We start from the raw sequence: 20,193 nt of genomic DNA on the forward strand, positions 1-20,193 counted from the left end.
ACATGCATAGACAATAAATGTTAAAAAGGGTAAGTGTTTTCTCTTCTTTTCCTCCCCAGGAGCACATCTAAATATATGCCCATGCCATGAAAATGTGGAGTGGATTAGCAGTTAATTAGTAATGAAGGGAAGGGTGGGAAAAATAACAGCAGATGGGAGGAAGGAGATAAGAGGTAATGAACATTCAGGCCTTATACGCTGGAGCCACTTGAATGTCTGCAGCGTGGTTATTGAAAGATCCCTGTGGCGATGAAGAGACTTACTCATGATCTGGTTTGGAGTCATTATGGTTGGAGAATGATATATAAGCTTATGTCTACCAACGGTTTCAAGGTGGAAGTGCTGATTTTGCAGTACTTGCCTTCTATGCTGAATACATGAGCGAGGATCAGTAATATTATTCTGAGGAGATAAGTACGAACCCCAGTAGGCAGCAATCCCTTGTCCAGCTCTGTCCTTATTTAATGTTCCTCTAAGACTCCATTTCTATCTCCCAGTCATAATCTGCCATAATCTCATCTGGGTCCTGGTATTATCTATTAGGCTGTCTAAATTGATGTTTATTCCTCTGTCCTTTTATCAAACCCCTGTGACAACTCTGAAAATGCCTTCAGCCGCTTTTTCCTGTCACGATTGTAAGATTTGATATTATCTAGATGGAAGCAGAAACAATATCGGCAGACAACGGGACAAAGAGCGTGTGCACACACAGATACACCATGCTAAATGTCAGGTTTAATTGGATGTCTATCATTTGAATATTGCCTTTCAAGACCAAATAAACAGCACGACTTCACAGATGACAGGATCCAACGATAATGGGAACCTAAGGGTAACAAATGCAGCCATCTCTGGTATCCACAGCTGCTGATGGAGGACAAATACCAAGTTAAAAGTGAACTGAAGGGCACTCCAGTTTGCATCTTCTTTGTTTGTTTAGTACTTTAGTGCATGCTCAGCATGTCACATCCAGTTCACCTTGGAGAAGCATGACAGCAGTTGTAGCTGGTGGCATATGAGAGGAAAAGGTGGATAAGGGTTTATTTGTTTGTTTTACACAGATATTATTTGATTAATTAAAAAAAAAAATTAATCAAAAGTAAAACAGACCTCTGCCTCAGCAGGTGTCAGCCGGACTTACAGTGTTGCTTTGTAGATCATGTCGGAGGTTTATCCTGGTAAATCTTTGTGGTTCACATGAATTCCACTTACTACTTTTTCCTGCCTTCCTTTCTGCAGAGCTCCTATGCCTTAACTACTGGGACTCAATGACTTTATATCTGCTGCCATAATAATAATAATTCCACATTTAAAAGTTTTTAGTCAATGACTAAACACTGCAAAGTAAGTGACATTCACATCAGGCTGAGCTGTATGTGAGGTCAGTAATGAGAAGCTGGCCCTTATGGTGATAAATGTTGTATTTGTAGATTGCTACCACGATAATAATGTTCTGCTGGTTGGCTGGAGCCTGTTTGGAGGCGGCACAGGGCTGCGTTAGAGCACTCTGTTGCCCAAGTGCTCATGTTTCTCCCACACTTCCTTAAAGGTATCTGCTTGCTATTAGTTAGCTATAGGTGGGGATGTGAGTATGAACGGTCTCTTGTTGTGCCTCCCTCCTGACCCTAACTGGACAGGCAGTAAAGAAATGAATGGATAATATTGAGGATGTGACTACGAGCCTTCAGGACAGGTCGATGCAAAATCGCAGACCAGACATCGTTCTCGAATGTGGAAATATTATCCAACAGTCTCATCTACGGCACGCTTAACCTTCTGGTTCTGGAAATTTGCACCATCTAACACGATCCTCCATAAACTTTTAAACTTTTGTCATGATAAGATTGAAAGCTTGGAGAGCAAGTGTAACAGTAGCTGCGTGCACCAGGAGTGACTTCATCAAACACCAACGAGTAGGAGGAGACATCCCTCGTGTTTTGGAGGAGATGGAAAGGATGAGAGGCAAAGAAGGGCGCAGAAGTGGTACCCTATAGTTTGACATAATGACCTATTGATGCGAACCTGGTGCAGGTGAAAGAAAGGTGCAAACCAGATTACAGCCACACAGAAAGTCCAAGTGAGAGATTAGTAGGCATTTGAAAAAGGAGAAGGGAGAGGGTTTAGCAGGATGAGGGAGAGGAGAGGAGAGGAGAGGAGAGAGGATTATGGAAGCCTGGATCCTAAAATAATCCTCTCAGTGCACTGGGCTCTCTGCAGCGTGTGACAAAGGCCAGCTGAGGTCTTATACTGTTGTTGCATACATGCATCACGCCGTGAAAGTTCACCATTCACTTCTGAACGTGTTAGCATCATTAGTGCAGCCTCTGTTTTAGAGCTGATGGCGATTTGATTTGTTCTTTGATTTCTGTTTTTCTGACGCACACACACACACACACACACACGCACACACACTCATTCCATCTGACTTAATCTGGAAAGCTGGTTGAGCGCTACGTGCCCGTATGTGAAGCTCTAAGCGCCTCCTTCTTTCCATGGCCTGTGTTCTAATTTGGGTATTGCCATGGTTACATAAGATTCAGGGTCAGGAGGTCGATGACGTTGGAGGCAAACACCAGATAGATGTGTGACTACTTCATGGCGACATGATATAATCCGAGAAAGGTAGCAGATGAGGATGAGGAAGGAAACATACTGAATGCTGGGGAGGAAGAGGAAGTTTACATCTGCAGAACAAAATAAAGCTAAACGTTCCTCCAGCATTTCCCAGCACTGTATTCTTAAACAAGGACAATCAATGCACTGTGGCTCCGCATTTAAGTTTAAATGTTTTGCTTTCCTTTTTGTTTCGAGGATGTGTGGGAGAAGTTGTACAACGAGAATAGCAAAGGCACGCAGTGTACACAAACGTCTGACAAACAATGAGCACAAATATAAAGCATGCATAGGTGGAGATGAGAGACTGATATGATTCAGGAGAAAAGTGTTCACGGTGGAAAAAGACAAGAGGAGACTCACCACGCATGCACAGCAGAAAAACCAGAGAGGGAGGGGCGTAAAAGCTCTGCGTTGCTCCACTAACCTACTTACCATAATCCCTCTCTTCTCCCTATTTCATAACTGTGCCTACGTTACATGATACACTCGTCATCTCGGCCACGCCTGCAAATCAGTTATTTTCATCAGAGCTGTTATTAATCGTTTTGGTGTGCTGTACGATGCCGGGCTGTTTCTGCTGCGCTGCACACACACCTACTTCAACAAACACAAAGGGGAATCACAACAGGAATGAAAATGCATGTCATGCACAGAAGCGCAGCTAAGGAGGGATACTTTGCACACCCTACATCCCTCTCTTTCCCTCTCCGCTGCTCCTGATGTCTATCTTTCTTTTATAACTACACTATAAAAACACTGTGGTCAGTTCATTAGTCTGTATTTTAGGGTTAAAAGATTTGCTCTCAGCTGCTTCCCAAGTCCAACATTTAGCCCAGATTTCCCCATATCAGGAAACGGAAAACAAAACAAAACGCAGCATAACAATCTGTGCTCACACTTAATTCTCTACCCAGATTAGCGTTTGTTAATCCTGTGATGTAGTTAAGCTCTCTTGCAGTGTATCCAAGTAAAAGGTAAGCTGATCACAATCTTCATGTATATAAACATATCCATGTATATATATATGGGTGTTTAGTTTGCAAATGGAGTACCACATTCTTTCAGCTAGAACATACTGTTGTTTGTGTGACTATTCTTACTAACTTCTGCATTTACATAAGCAGCGTTTACCATTTAACACATTTTCATTCATAGAATTTATAATTATGCTAAAAACAGTTTTAACATGCATGCAGATGTCACAGCGTTGCAGTATATTTAAAGACAAAATATTTTTCAGGCTATTATGGGTCACTTTAACAGCCATGAAGAATAAATAGGTTTTCAGTTTCATATGTCATCGTCTGTCCTGTCAGGATCTTTACATCTTGCTTGTATGTAAGGTTTTTATGGAGGCCTAGCTTGTAGGTCCAATTTTAGGCTACCTATAATATATCACGTTTTAATGGAGGGACAGACTTTGTCACTTTGTTCCTACTGATGTGATGTGTGATCATTATTTTCTATTTCGGCTTTAGTGGTTTTTAAAAATACAAATGATTTGGGGACACCAGCCTGGAGCAAACGCACAAACTTCTGTGAAAAAATAGTCCAATAAATTGGATTATTTTTGTCACTTAATGTTTTCCATTGATGCTGAATTAAAGTAACACGCAGTATGTGGGGGTTGGGGCTGAGGCTGCTCTGTCAGCCAGCGCTGCCTTCTTCATCAGGATGGGGAACTTCCCAGACTGGAATGTCATAAAGGAGACTTCACTACTGGCTGACTAGAAGACCAGCACGCCCTGAGCATCACATGAGGCAAACTGGCTGCTGTGTGTCCAGCCTGGGTATTTCTGGTCCCTGTACATTGAAGCGAGATCGATCAACTGCAGACCAGACAACAAACGACGGAGGCACCAGACAAGTGCAATCAAACGATGAGTTTATTAGCACAGGAGAAGAACCATCAGCATATGGCTTCTTCTGACAAAAATACAATGGATGCGGGTTTTATAGCATAGAAAATTAACGCCCACACATACATGTCAATACAGGTCAAAAATACATCGTTTACAGACAAGAGTACATCATGTACATCTTAATAACTATAAACAGACATATAACTTCTCTTTTCTATAACACCTGCCTTTTAAGGTAATAAACTTCAAGCTTCAGGGTCTCTAAGGACTAATAATTGACCCTCGTCATCAATCACTAAGTGAACTAATTTGCCACAGGTCTCAAAGAGAAGCAGAAGACACTTGGGCCTTCGCTCAGGCCTGTTGCTAGATCTATGTGTATTGTAAGCATGCATGCAATTAACCTGCTATGTTCTCATCTTCCCTCAACATGTATCACCTGGACACTCTCACCAGTGAAGCTTAAAACCCTCTTGGATGGAACATCAACTCTAAACAAGCACAGATATGCAATGTGTATAAAATGAACTAAACCTGTGAATAAAATGAATGTGATGACAAACATATTCAATGCAATATGAACCCTGTAAGAAATATTACTGATAAAATAATGCTGTAAAACATGTTCTTAATGCATTTATCATAAGGCAGGTTATATGGTAGCAATAAAAGAATCTCTGAATCCCAACAACATCTGTAGAGAGGCCTTGGTTTGCAATGTCAGCAGTAAGTCAGAATGTGCACACAGGGCTGTCTTTAGTCAGAGATGCTGTTCATAAATATCATCATAGAATAAGTTTGCTTGAGTCTCCGCTCTTTTGCAGATGATGTGGTTCTGTTGGCTTCATCAAGCGATGTCCTCAGGCATGCACTGAGGTGGTTTGCAGCTGTGTGTGAAGCAGAATGAGAATCAGCACCTGAAACTCTGAGACCGCTGGAAAAGGGTGAAGTGCAGGGTGAAGGGTGAAGTGCAGAATGAGTTGCTGCCCCAAGAGGTACCAGAGTAGAGCTGCTACTCCTCCACATCCAAAGGAGCCAGCTGAGGTCGTATGGGAATCTAAATGGAAAGGGACTGGTTCTTTCCTCAGAGCTTTATCCAACATGCCTCCTTCATAAAGGCACTTGGACTGGAACAAACGACCAACCTTCCAATTAGTTGATGACCGGCTCTGCCTCCTGGGCTACAGCCATCTGACCAGGATCACCCCTGGACACCTCCCAGGAGAAGTGTTTGGGTCATGTCCTTCCAGGAAGAGGCCCCAGGACAGACCCAGGATTACGTCGCTCCAGCACATCCTGCATGGATGGCTGGTTATGCTGCTTTACTTTAAATTACAACTGAAAACTATATTAAAAAAATAAAATCCACATCCAAAGGATGGCAAATAAGCTGACAAATAATGATGTGAATGACACTAAAAATTGTATTAAAGATTTTCATTTAGCAATATATATATATACACACACACATATCTATGTGTGTGTGTGTGTGTGTGTGTGTGTGTGTGTCATTATTTATATACCTAATAAAGCTGTGATAATAAAGTTTTTATGTTTGCTGCTCTCTAAGTGTTCTCACACTCAATGATGGGGGGGTCTGGGGGTCTCGGGGCCTCGCTGGCAGTCTGCGCGTGCCGCAGGTCTGCAGGAGGAGAGTAAACAGTTCCCACGCTGGTCTGCTGCCGGTCTGAAGTGACACACTGCCACACTTTCCCACGCACGCGAGAGCCTCCTTAAAGCGCGAGGGGGAGGGGGAGCGCGCGTCAGCTCTCTGGGCACGAGGCGGGCGGGCCGCGGGATGAGGATCATGTGTAGTCCACGCGCCGAAACTAGGTTAGAGCGAACCGCGCAGCAGAGAGGAGCAGAGCGCAGAGCAGACCTGGAGTTTCCCGCAAACAGAACGCACATAGCGGAGGCGTGCTGTCACACACTTGCAGGTTACGGATCCATATGAGGAGTCGTTGTTGTGACGGTTTCCAGCGGCTCCGGTGTGGAGCGAGTAAGTGCGCGTCGCTGTCACAGTTCCTTGGCTTCATTTCCACGCGGACATTTATGACCCCAACAGTCGGTTAGACCCACGGCAAACATGAGAGGTGAGGTTTCTTTTCTTACTGTGGAAAACGTGACTTTTGGGTGTATTTGCGTGTTTGTTCGTGCGCCGGAAAGTTTCCGACTGCGCGCAGCTGATCGGACGTGAAGTTACCAGCTGTCACTTCAAAGACTTCCAGGCTCGTTTGCTCACTTTTGACACAAAAAGTGAAGAATATTATTTTAAAAAGAGGGTCGTGTTAAACATAGGTTGTGGCCGTGAGCGCGGATCCGAGCAGGGATTCGTGTCCGTGATTAGAGGAAATCTAATCGGCGAGCGGCTCCGGTTATGTAAGAGGCAGGGAGGAGGAGAGCGGAGTGATTCGTGGCTGCACGAAAACCTACAGCCAGGATTGTTTACGTTATTTCCAGCGTCAGCTCTCAGTGATTATTAACCTTCTTACTGTTTATACTTACAGACTCGCTTTAGAAGTAATTTTACTGTTGAGCTGGCTGCTGTGTGATACAGCTCTGGTTTACTAATAATGATAATAATAATAATAATGATAATGATAATAATATGGAGGTTGTTTGAGTTTCTCTTCTGTCTCGGTGTTTCGTGTAATTCATAAATCAGAGAGTTTTGTGTTTTCAGAGTCGGTTTTTCTGTGAAAGAGAGAGAGGAGGTGCTCCATTGACCTAGTTCTGTCATTGAGGATTACGGCGCGTGCGTGAGTGCGCGTGCGTGTACACAGATACCGTCGTCAGACTGATACAACGGAGTCGATCATTTCCTTCAGGGATGTTTTTTTTTTTCGGACGGGAGCTGAGCTGGGACAGCCTGCTGTCTTTAAAGCTTCAGTTTTCTTCAAAGTTGTGCTGCAGATAAAATAATGGGACACAAACGCGTCTCCTCCTCCAATGTGCGTGTTGTGTTTGGAGTTGGCTTTGCCAGTTTTAAATGGCTTTTGTGATGCTGGACCATCATGCACACCGCTGTGACAGGCAGGATATGGGCACAGCAGGGTTACAAGACACAGCCACTCACAACACAAATGTAAGCTAGATCTTAAAGTGCACTTGAATTTGGCCTTTTCCAGAATCATGAGTGTAGCTGAGTTTTAGGCAGGTGGGTGCAGAGTTTCATACTCGGTGCCACTGCATTAGAGCTCAGTTACCCCCCCAAATCAAAGGCACGGTGGCAGTAAAGAGGGACGCCGTCTCTGCTGTCCAAGGACACTGCTGTGCTGAGCTCAGCATCAAAGCCACTATCTGTAGGCTGTGCAGCCTTGGGGAAGTTCACAGCAAGTTACTGTATGTGTCAAGGTGCCCTTTGTGTCTGACAACTGCATGCTAGGATTCCAGACCTCTTATCTAAAGCTTTAACTCTTCGTGTAACCTGCAGGCTGCCGTGTGAGCACAGTGTTACCGCTCTGTGTGTGTTGTGACTGCACTTCATTCTGCAGTCATTGTGTTAAAAATATCATTTTCTTCTCTTTAACATTTGTTTAGAGTAAGAAGTATCATAATCCATTATCATTTGATAGGTGTGCTAATACACGATAAGCATTTCTGTGAAAGCAGATAGCAGACATGCGAACAGACATAAAGAGATTTTAATTCAAGGTGACTGTGATTGTTTCACAGGCCTGAATTTGTTCCTGCTGTTTGCAGCAGCGCGCACGATTACATGCTGGGAAGCGAATTCCTCAGTCTGTCTTTGCTTGTGTTGCAGAGGCCCACTTGGGTTTGAGCTTGGAGTAGTGCACACACACACGCACACACACACACAGTCAGCTGAATGCACTTTATCTTTTCTGATCAATGGTGCGGGATTACAGAGGCCCGCTTTCTCGGTAGACGCAGCACTGTGCTCAGCATATAATTATTTAATACAAGGCAAACAAAAAGTAGAATGAAGGCGTGCAAATATTTATATTAAGGCAGTCGCTTTAAATGTTTAATTGTTAGCAGTGTAATACAGCCAGTGTATAAAAAAATAAAAAATAAAAAAAAACCTGAAGAGAAACACCCTTTTAATCTGGCGAGGCTGACGTGTGCAGACAGGCTTGTGTACGGCACATTGTGTATATGCACTGACGTGGCTGGCTTCCAGTTATAGGCTGGTTATACTTCAAGCCAGATGTGTCTCATTGCATTTGTGTGAAAATCTGAGATAATTAGAAGAAAAAGTATACTGTGGGAGTGTGATATCCTCTGTGTGCAATAACATGTTTCATTTCACCGCAGATCAATCTATTACGCTTGCAGCACATTTTTAAAATGTTCGGGGTTAGTGTCAGGCCACGCTAGGCTATCTGTGCTCCGTAGGTAGGTCAGTGGGAAGAGAAGAAGAGAAAAGGCAATCATTACTCCTCACCTACCGAAGCTGTACAGAAAACAGGTGGCCACTGGGGCCCTCAATGGGAAACCTGTAGAAAGAGGGTAATTGAATAACCTGGCTGCAGCAAGCTCTTCAATGGCAACCAGTCCTCATGCTATGTTGCACAAACCCATATGCCGCGCTATACCACGCATGCCCTGGATACCCGTTCGATTATGGGTTAAGTATACAATATGTCAGGTAAATGTAAAGTGTAGGGCAAATAGGACCTTGGACGGTATTTGATTAGCTGGGATAAGAGGGCAAAGTCTGCCTCGCTCACTGTTTACAGCGCTGACAAAGAAAGAAGTGTTGAGTAACTGGCACAAAAGGGACTTTTACATGAAAACCTCTTTGAATCTGAAGGTTTCAAAGGCCGTAAAGCTGATGGAAGAATAACTTTTTGAATTGGAGGTTCCAAAAGACTACATATCCCACAGGTAGCACAGCCTGTGAAGTAAAAGTTTACATATTTGAGCTCGATCAAGCTTCAGTTATACAGCTGGTGTCAACTAGTACTGAAGCCACTGATCACTGAGCTAATATTAGGTTCTAATTCGATTGTGTCTAAAAACACACAGATTTCTGGGCTTAAACATACGATGTGGCATTGAAACAAAGACGAGTTTCTTTGTTTGGTCCTGGAACAAAAACGAATGCTCAGAAATAAACAGGCGAGAATAGAGATGCTCTTGTTCAGACCCGTCCTGCACAGCAACATGTTTACGAATCAAAGCAGAGTGTGTTAGCCTTTAGGGCCCAACATGATTAATCTACACGCTGGTATTTAAACAAAATCAAGTGTACTTATGTGCAGCATTTTAGTTTATGCAACATTTATTGGTTTATTTGGCAAAGAGCCCCTGAGAGCAGGGGAAATCTCTGCACAGCCACTCTGCACCAGGGTAAAAATAGATTTATGGCCAAGCTCAAAGTCAGATACGATTTCACTCAAACACCTGACATGCTGTAACAAGTTAAGACCTACTATTTGCTGCGTCTGCCTGCGTTTTACTGTACGACAGGCTGCTGGAAATAAGTTTGTGTCTTCAGTCTAGTCTCCTTCTATAATCAAATGTTACACCCTTGTCTTTCTAAACCAGAAGCAGGAATCCACCCCGCCTGTACTTAAAGACCGAGTCAGATCTGATTCCACCTTACAACCTGCCAGAAGCAGGATTGTGTTCCTTGCAGGCTTCCGCCACAGGCGCCTCCCCTCCACTGAATGGGAAACTGTGTCAGTGGAGCAGCTCCTGTTTGCTGAGCTTGGCTGTGCCGCTCAGCTGACTGGCAGGTGAGGCTGCGAGTCACAGGCGAGGCTTCTCCCTCGAAAGCCAATAGGAACGCAGGAGGGTGTGGGACTTTCGTCACACTGTTGCCGGGACAACCACCTTTGAATGAGTTAGTTCGTGGAATGCAGCCAGATGCAGTTATATAACAGGCTGAAGGGCGGGGTGAGGCTCTGAGGGGGGAGCGATAAAGGGAGCAGTGGAGAATGGGACTTTTTTTTCCCATTGCCTTTTATTTATTTATATCCCTCACTTACGTTTCAGTGTCTAGCTCGTTCTAGATCACCGAGATCCTTAAAGATATGTCACCTGTGCTGCACACAAAACTTCTCTATAAGGCGAAAATAGGGGGAAATTAATGAGGCCATAAGTCAAGATTTGCAGGATGTCAGTCACCGATCCGTCTAATTTAGCCTCAGTGTGTGACGCAGAACTCTCCCCACGCAGAGTGACTCATGTGATTTATTGGTTGTGAGTGGTTTAAATCAGCCCCTTCAGAAAACAGCAATTTTCCCAAAAGCTCTGAAGACCAGTTAAATCCTTTTGTGTGATTTACTGGTTACCTAATGCCCCGTGTGACCCAGCAAAAGTGGTTTAGTGGATTGTTTGGTGCGGCTGAGAGCCCTAGAAAAATGAGATTTTGCACACAGCATACACGGTGACAGTCAGCGTGGCAGTAATACCTGCTGTTAACCCGCTAACATTGTGTTCAACCTGGAGGAAGAGCTACAGAGCAAGAAAGAGCTGTGAAACTTTATAACCCCGGGCCTCAGCTAATGCAATTGACCTGCTATTCTGGGCTCGAAGGAGGCCCGGCTACTTAGATAAACAACATAATGAAAAGAACAGCCTGTTCCTCGGTAAGAAGGCTCAGGCTTTCAGTGAACTCCACGGGTGTACTGTGTACGTTTCTTTTGTGTTCTTTCTTCTCCTCCTGACATAATCACAAATGTGTCTCATCTTCATCCGCTGCATTTCAAATATCGTGCCGCAAAGATGATGTGATGCCAGTTTCTGTGAGGAAAAGTGCACCAAAAAGTCTCCTATGCACGGCAGCCACTTGATCTCAAAAAGCTGAGCGTTATGTCAGCCTGGAGTAAAGACCTGACAATACCTGCATTCAGCATGACTGCCCTAAAAAACAGATGCTGATGTTCCTGTAAGTGGAGCAGTGATACTGCAGAGTAACCGACTCTATAACTCCCTTATACAAACCTCTGTTCTGGGTTTTCTGCAGAGGATTTGATCCACTTTCAGTTTCACTGAAACTTACTGATATTTTTATAATAAATGTGACCAATTTGATTTTGTCAGTACAATCATAAAGAAAAAAAATGCTTCTGACAGTTAAAAGCAGATATAAATAATTGATCAACTCTTGCTTTAATAAAAGGTCCAAAAAATATTGAGAAATGCCGCGAGCAGAGCAACAGGTTTGCTGAAAACGGGTTAATGTTTCAGGCGTCGCCCACGCTGAGAGATTTTAACGATGAACGAGTGATGGATTGCGTCCTTTTTATGTTTTGTCTTTTGTACTGTGTATAAATCGTATCATCTTTCTGTTATTGTCATATTTGTTCTGATGAATCTGTACCTGTGAATGTGGATTTCATAATTTCTCGTCTTTCTGCACTCGTCTCTCTCTGCAGCTCAAATAGAAGTGATTCCCTGTAAAATCTGTGGCGACAAATCATCAGGGATTCACTATGGTGTCATCACCTGTGAAGGCTGCAAGGTGAGCAGCATTCATCAGCAGTTGGTTTAAAAACAGGAAGAGCTGATCTTTAGAAAGTGTCGATGCTCCTCGGCGTGAATAGTGTTTTGTCAGATGCGCTCATCACGTCTGCTTTTGTTTGCAGGGTTTCTTTCGGCGCAGCCAGCAGAACAATGCCATGTACTCGTGCTCGCGACAGAGGAACTGCCTAATTGACCGGACCAACCGTAACCGCTGTCAGCACTGCAGGCTGCAGAAGTGTCTCGCTCTCGGCATGAGCCGCGACGGTGAGTTTGCTTACAAGATCTGTATTTAATTAACTCCAGTTTTCGCCCATCACAGTGGTGAGACACTAACGCTTGTTTTACCGAGACCTTTAAATGTTTCGTTTTTCCCCGCCGCAGCTGTAAAGTTTGGTCGAATGTCCAAAAAGCAGCGTGACAGCCTATACGCAGAGGTCCAGAAGCACCAGCAGTCCCAGGAGTGCGGAGGGATCGGTGCCCGCGAGGAGAAGAGCGACACGGCTGACCATGACCGTACCTACAGGAGAGGCTCCAGCGCCACGCTCAGCGATCTGGACGACATCACAACGCTGCCGGAGGGGCTGCTTTTTGACCTGCCGCTGACTCCGGAGGATGGCGGAGGAGACTACTGTAACCTGGACATGATGGGAGGAAGTGCAGGCAGCGGCTCCTCCTCGCAGAGCTCCCCAGAACAGACCAGCTTGGACTTTGGTGACGGAAACCACAGCATCAAGCATGAGTACCAGCTGCTGCGTGACTCTGGACTCTTCTCACACGCCATCTTCAACCCGCTGCCTGACGGCTGCTCCCTGCTCGAGATAGGTCAGCGTCAAACCGTCTAATAAGACGCTGTAATTGATGATGTGCCTTATGAATATTAAAAACCTCTCGATGCCCTTGCAAATCTAAAAACAGAAACTAAGGTAATACTTTCTTTTGGTTCAGAACGCGTTGCCCAGAATGTGGTCAAGTCCCACATCGAGACGAACCAGTACACCTCGGAGGAGCTCAAGAGAATGGCATGGACCTTGTACAGCCCAGAAGAGACCCGCTCATACCAGACCAAGGTAAACTTTAGACAGATTATTGCTGACAAATTTGCTGCTGACCTAAACAAGTGCAGAGTCGTTTTTGAGGTTTTTTTGTTGCTGCTGCGAGTCCAACTGTAAACTTGCCAAAGCAGAAGAGACCTCGTATTACCAAGCTGGTGAAACGATGAAACAGAGTAACACAACACAGCCGGTATCGTGTGCACCACTTCAGCCGTCATTGTGCGTTTACATTGTTTTCCCTGGAAATCAGTCACCGGTCCTCCGTGCAAATTATGAAAGTCAGCGAGTGACTGTTTGTTGAGAAACAGTGAGACTTTATGACTTTATAATTATTATATAATTAATCTGACACAGTGGGACAAAAATGTTGTGCAGTGTGATTCCAGCTTGTTAATCCTACTCTGTAAACTCACACTGTCCTTTACAAGGTTATCAAAGGAATGCTTTCAGTTTTTACAAAGCAAAGAAATCAGAGGTACGACTTGTTGGAATGCTCCTTTCTTCTTTGTTGCTTTAATCTAAACATTCATGTAGGAAGCCACAGATGGACGCTGCAGATTCACACAAGATGCGTGAAATACTTTAAAACACACTGTAGGACCGAAAAAACCCCCAGGAACCATGCCAAACAACTTGTTTAATGTCTTATGTGTTGCGGTAATCAGATGGCCTTCCTGTGTTTGTCTTTCTCTTGCAGTCAGCTGAGGCGATGTGGCAACAGTGCGCCGTTCACATCACCAATGCAATCCAGTATGTGGTGGAGTTTGCTAAGCGCATCTCTGGCTTCATGGACCTCTGTCAGAATGATCAGATTATCCTCCTCAAAGCAGGTCAGTACATGACACACACACACCCACCCATTTCAAACTTATTTGTTTCCTATTCTTGATTTTATTTTTATTTTAGCGGTCTCAGATTAGAACATCGCAGCTCAAAGTGGTTTAATTCCATCTAAATCGATATAATTTATGTGTAGTTTTAAATCTAAATCTTCGCCTTTGTGTATTGTTGTTGTTGTGTGACAACTGAAACAATAACTCACAGGTTTTGAGTTGCAGCCAAATGTACTTTGTCTTCAATTAAAGAGGTGTTTATAAAATGTTCACACCCCACATAAAAGTTATGAACACTTCGCAGGCAAATAAAGGAGCTGTTAGTCCAGCGGAGGAGGCAGGAATGCATGTTTGGGAAATTAGTAGAGCATCTTTACTGGAAATGTTTTTGTTATTAATGTGTCAATCACACACACGGTGTGATGTAAGAAACATTGATGGCACACTGTGGGATTATTTGAAAAAGGAAATAAACCAAACATTTTTGTGTGGGTGACATTTACCACTTTCTATAGAAAGGTGTTTTCGGATTCTTTATGTAACCGTGGTAACCGGTTTTATTGTCTTTGATCTCTGCTTCAATAACAGCTCCGTATGAATGTGTTTGTCCTGAATGGCTTTTTGTTTGCGTCAACAGGCTGCATGGACGTCCTGCTCATCCGCATGTGTCGGGCCTACAACCCCATCAATAATACAGTGTTCTTTGATGGAAAATTCTCCACTCCTCAGCTCTTCAAAGCTCTTGGTGAGTGCACACGTTTACGGCCTCTTGCTCACTTGCTAGTTTTCTCTCCAAACAACTTTTATGAAGGGAAGAGCGGAGGTTTTTAGCTCATTTATAAATGGTTTACCGTTCTCATCACAGCCACTAGATTTTTGTTCTGATGCCATTTTTTCCCCTCTGTCCCCGAAGGCTGTGACGACCTTGTGAACGCGGTGTTTGACTTGGCTAAAAGCCTGAGCCGTATACAGATGTCTGACGAGGAGATTGCTCTTTTCAGTGCTGCTGTTCTGCTCTCGCCAGGTGAGATGACAGGAAATCACCCACTCACACATGCTAAACTGGTGTAACTGGTATTCTGGGCATCCGCGTACCACCTTGATGCTCTGGTTTTGTTTTTCTAATGCATGTAGAAGGGTCAGTACAGGTTTTCTGTCTGGGATCTGTAAACTTATAAACCGTTTTGTCGGGGATTGATTGCTTAAAAGTTTGAAGCTTCCCTTTTTTTTCACCTTAAAAATGAATTACCCGGTCCAGATGTCCTACAAATATAGCATAAGAAATATGCCTTCATGCTGGGTGTGAACAGGTTTTAGTGCAGTTCAAATTTTCATATTGTCAGCACATCAAAAATGCCTCCATGGTAACAGTGCGGTACTAGCGCTCACAAGATATTTATAAACCCCATAATTTGCTAAATGTTCTGGCACAACCTGAAAACTACTGTTGGCCTTTAACCAAAGCATACTATTGATGAATGAATGATTAATCCTCATCCCTACCAGGCAGCCCGCCTACATCATCATTGAATCATAGTATAAAAGTGAAACTGAAACCATGGCGACTGTGGTTAAATTGTGGATGTTTAACAGTCAATAAAAGCTCACATGTTTTGGAAAAAGGTGTGCAGTCCTGTAAAACACAGACAGTTACATATATATATTTTTTATAGCAAAACAATATAAAAATACTTGTAAAAAACTTCATGCTTTGTTTATATGTAGTTACACATTTAAAACTTACTGGGTTCAAATCTAAATGATGACCCGATGTGACTGCCTTCTCTTTCAGACCGACCCTGGCTGACGGATGTTCAGAAGATCCAGAAGTTGCAGGAGAAGGTTTACGTGGCTCTGCAGCGCTGCTTACAGCGAGAGGGAGCATCAGAGGAGAAACTGGCTAAGGTACAAAGCCTGCTGCAGCTCCTGTATCACCATTATTTTGGTTAAAACACCCAAATATTCAAACAGTTACTGGAAGTTGTGTCCACTTTAAATCCTTACTCTTTTCTACATTTCTCTTCTAGATGGTGTCTAAGCTTCCCACGATGAGGTCCATTTGCAACCTTCACATTGACAAACTGGAGTTTTTCCGTCTGGTTCACCCAGAGACGGCGTATACGTTCCCTCCTCTGTATAGGGAGGTTTTTGGCAGTGAAATCACCTTCCCAGACTCCACAGAGGGCTAGGGCTATTCAGCTAACTGCTGTGAGTCAAATAATGACACTGAGGTGCAGGGAGAGGAAGATTCAAATGTGGCAACCAGCTGAAGGAACACCAGCCAGCAGCTCAATGACAATCCTGCATGCTACGCTTTAGCGCACACTCCTCTCACCTCTGGCTCTCACTGCTCTGCGAGCCAGTCCTTTAAATCTAACACGACAGGAAGTGCTGCTGGGTAATCCGTGCACTTTACCTCCCTTTAGGGAGTTAAAGGAACTATTCAAAAGTAGCCTACGCTCTTTGTATTCTCAAAATTATTTTTCTATAAGACCTTAAACCTCTCGTTAGGTTGAGTTCTTTTCTAATAAATTGGACTCTCGCCGCTCTCACAGTTCCTGTAAGCTATTGTTGAATGTACCCCCCGTTCCCTGAACCATTCAGCACAGCCCTGCGCTTGATATAGAATGTACATACCTAAAATCCTCACCTACTTTGTGGAGAGTTGCAGTAACGATGCCTGTTTCCGTTGTCAGTCTAGTAACTGTTAATTGTTTCTTTAAGTATTTTTGGTAGCACCCATATTTTTCAGTTTTCTAACATATGAACAAACTGTTTAAAGGGACCATGATCAAACTCTCGAGCAGACAGAGTTTTTAAACTGTGTGGGTCATGGGCAGACATTTAGCGTTTCTGTTGCCAAGCACTTGGAAAGTCTTGCACACAGAGCACAAAACTTAGCGTTTACGCTGAAAATGTCGTAGGTATTTTTATGAGCACACCCGCAGACACTGACGTAAGTGATCTCTCTATTTTTTTAATCTAATCAGTGACCTCAGTCCTATTACCTTTTCCCTTTTCGAATGCCACTTAGAGAGACGCACACAGAGCTATTGTGAGTCTTTCAGAGAGAGACAGGCTGTTGCTGAGATGTAAAAATGTAAACTAGCACTTACGAGTCCTCCTTGGAATCAAAAAATGACCTCTGGGCACGAGATGTTACGGGTTCGCACTCATGCTAAACCAGTGAGAAACACTAAATAAACCCTCCAGCTGTAGATGAGCTGTATCACAAAGGTGCTCAGAGTCCAGCCCTCAATAGGTTATTGTGCCCCCCTACCCCCGCCGTTGCAACCCGCAGATTCAAAAGACTCTGGATTAAAGAAAGCTCTTGAATGTGACAGTTAGTGCATCACCACCAGTATGGTTGGAGGAGGAGATAGGTGGATGGTGGTGTTAGATTTCCTTTCTGCTCAGGTCCTCGCCGCTGTGTGGTCGGGCAGGTGTTCTGATCAGAGAATTCACCCTTCTGTTTCTTGTTCTCCACTCCTTTACTACCTCACCCTTTTCAAACACTACATGGCACAGCAAAGGGTTGACAGAGCCATCAGCTACCCCCCTGAGTTATTATTTCTGCTTCGTATTAGAAATCAGCAGTTAGTGCTCAAATCTGAACACCAGTGCTAACTGTTTCAAAATGTACTGTGTTTTTTAAAACTGGACAGGACATGAGTGCAAATGACCTGCTGGATGTGCTTGCCCTGAGGACATCCTCTCCGATTGTCAGAGCAACTCATGCCTTTAGGTCGAGGAAGCACGGGATAGATACAGATCTATCTTAAATCCTGGAGACGCACTCTGCAGACAGAGGCGTGTCTTCATAGCTGAGGAATGTATTAGACTTGTGTAGAAACAAAGGAGTATCCATTCTGCCAATATCCTAAAAAGGCTGTGAAGAAATTGTAATTCTAAGTTCTATCTCGAGCATTTTTTAAGACAATCACACGACAGATGTTGGATGTCTGCTTTTGTGTAAAAATGTAAGCCAGGTTTGCTCTGCACTGCTGGGACAGTGCTCTTCGCCATACACTATATTTTGTCAGATAGTATGAAGGGGGTGTTACTGTTGTCTTGGTACTTAAGACAGAGGCATTGTGGGATTGTGCAATGTTGTCTTTCCCATCGTTCTCAGTACATTGAGCTGTTTTTTGCCATGTACTATAGCTAATATTTTCATAAGCACTTTGACTCAGTTGACCTTGCGGCACAACAAGTAACGCTATTTATAATGTAATGTACCAAATACACAGCCACCTTCTTTTCAGATCGGCTGAAAAGGGCCGAATGGCATTTAGAGATTGTAACAAAGTGCAATACTTTGTGCGTCGAGCCTGAAAACGCTAGACGCGCTAACTTCATAGAGTATATTTTGTGAGCTTGCAGGCCTACAGTCTGTCCGGGGGGGGCAGTAGTTACGCTCTGCACTCGCATTTCTGTTTAGAGTCACTCAGGGAGATAGCTGGGCTCTCTGTCCTACAGTGTCTGCAGTCAGTCTAGCTAGCAAGACACCTTGCACCAACATAGAAGACCTTTAAACCTTGATCACTGTGTACAGTACATGTTCTTGTGAATGTTGGATTACAGAAGTATCAAAGATTTTACCCCTGTCTAATATCATTATTGCAAAACATTTTTTGAGTTGTAGATTAAATAGGATATATATAAATATATATATATATCTTCATATAAATATAAAAGATGGATTATAATCTCGGATTCTTGTGTTGGTTTTGTTGTGATCTTTCATTTCTAAATTTTTATCCTTTTATGTACTTGTTTCTCATCGGTTTAGTGTCCTTTTGTCTTGGAGAGATGTAATTCTATTTTTTTTAAAGAGCGTTTTTAAACATGTCGCCCTAAACTTTCTCTTTTGTCATGATCCTTCTGTTTATGATATTTTCACTCTATTTTAAGATTATAACTATGAAATCAATATAGATTTTAATATGGAATAATTTATGACATGTCATGAATATAAAGCCCATTAGGGTTTAACACAGTGAAGTGTTATTGCACAATGGTGATACTATATGTGGATTTAAGAATGTAATAAAAGTGTTTTTGCAATTAAAAAGAAAGTTGTTTGTGGCTTTGTGTTTTGCTGGTAAGAAAATTTCTTCTTTGTTAGGTTTTTGGTTGGGTTGGTTGTTGGGTGGCTTAACAAACTAAACATTCTTCTGAAAATGCTCAGATTCAAGGACTGGACTCAAAGTAGCTGATGTGGAAAGAGAAGCTTTGAAAGAACTATAACTCAAGACCAGTTTAAAAACTTTTAAAAAAGAAAGTCAACCTCCTTAGAAGCAAAATATAAAGTGCAATAATGTTTAAGAGGCATCTCCTCAGCTGTGCTTCATGAGCTGGAAGATGTTTACACTGTTCTGTATTTTGTAGAGTAGGTGATGCAAAAGGATGAAAATGTGCACCACTAACAAAGAACTGATATGATACAGAGCTTTAAATAATGGCCCAGGGTTTAATGTAGACTGTAGGTCAGAGGGCACGACCAACACACCAAATGTAAAGCAGAGAAATCATTAACAATTCCAACTTTCCAGTTATCCATGTTTAGATTTTGTCATGTCTTAATTCCTGTAACTCTCTGTCAGTCAAGCCTCTCCCGCCTGCAACTTGTCCAAAATGCAGCTACAAGGCTCCTGACGGGTACCAGAGAGAGTATTACTCGGATACTTGCTTCTTTACATTGGCTGCCAGTTAAGTACAGAGTCGATTTCAAGGTTCTGTTATTTGTTTTTAAAGCTCTCCTTGGCTTGGCTCCGGGTTACATTTCAGATCTCTTAGCCCGCATTAACCACTCGAACTCTGCGGCCTACCGATCGGATGATTTTACTGGTCCCATTCCCATGCTCCCAAATAAAATCTAAAGGTGACAGAGTTTCTTCGCCGCCGCTCCTCCGAGACTCTGGAACAGACTTGCCTCTTTTATAAAGTCCTCCTCCTATTTGGAAATCTTTAAATCAAACCTCCTTATTTTCACAGGCTTTCAGATCACTTTGAAATCAGCTGCTGATCTATTCTGTCTTAGATGGATGATGTATGCATGTGTATATGTATATATTTATTCATGTCCACGTATAGATGTTGTAAAAAAAATTGTTTATCTCATTTACTTTAATTCTTTCTTTTATTTTGACTACATTGTCCCTCTGTTCAGCACTTTGGGCAACACTTGTTGTCTTTTAAATGTGGCATACAAGTCAAACTGACTTGACTTGACTTGAATAGAAAGCATGCCAGTACAAGCATGGAAATGTACAGCAAATCAAAAGTACTTGTGTTTGAATCATAAACAAGCGCACTGTCTAAATGTAAATGTTTTTGTGATTTGGTAGTAGCTTTGTAAACTTACTGCATGTTTAAAAAAACACAGACACT

The 20,193-nt window shown here is 43.0% G+C and overlaps 1 protein-coding gene across 1 annotated transcript; it reads left to right on the forward strand.

Moving 5' to 3' along the window:
• Positions 1-6,228: 6,228 nt before the first annotated feature.
• Positions 6,229-18,872, forward strand: rorca (RAR-related orphan receptor C a). The gene is made up of 10 exons (XM_031743517.2): positions 6,229-6,571; positions 11,828-11,913; positions 12,038-12,179; positions 12,297-12,737; positions 12,861-12,982; positions 13,665-13,797; positions 14,438-14,545; positions 14,714-14,824; positions 15,593-15,705; positions 15,828-18,872. Exons 1-10 carry the CDS (start codon positions 6,565-6,567, stop codon positions 15,987-15,989), a joined length of 1,425 nt encoding a protein of 474 aa, XP_031599377.1. The 5' UTR covers positions 6,229-6,564; the 3' UTR covers positions 15,990-18,872.
• Positions 18,873-20,193: the final 1,321 nt, after the last annotated feature.

The sequence above is a fragment of the Oreochromis aureus genome, linkage group 23 (genome assembly GCF_013358895.1).
Source record: "Oreochromis aureus strain Israel breed Guangdong linkage group 23, ZZ_aureus, whole genome shotgun sequence".
Lineage (NCBI taxonomy): Eukaryota > Metazoa > Chordata > Actinopteri > Cichliformes > Cichlidae > Oreochromis > Oreochromis aureus.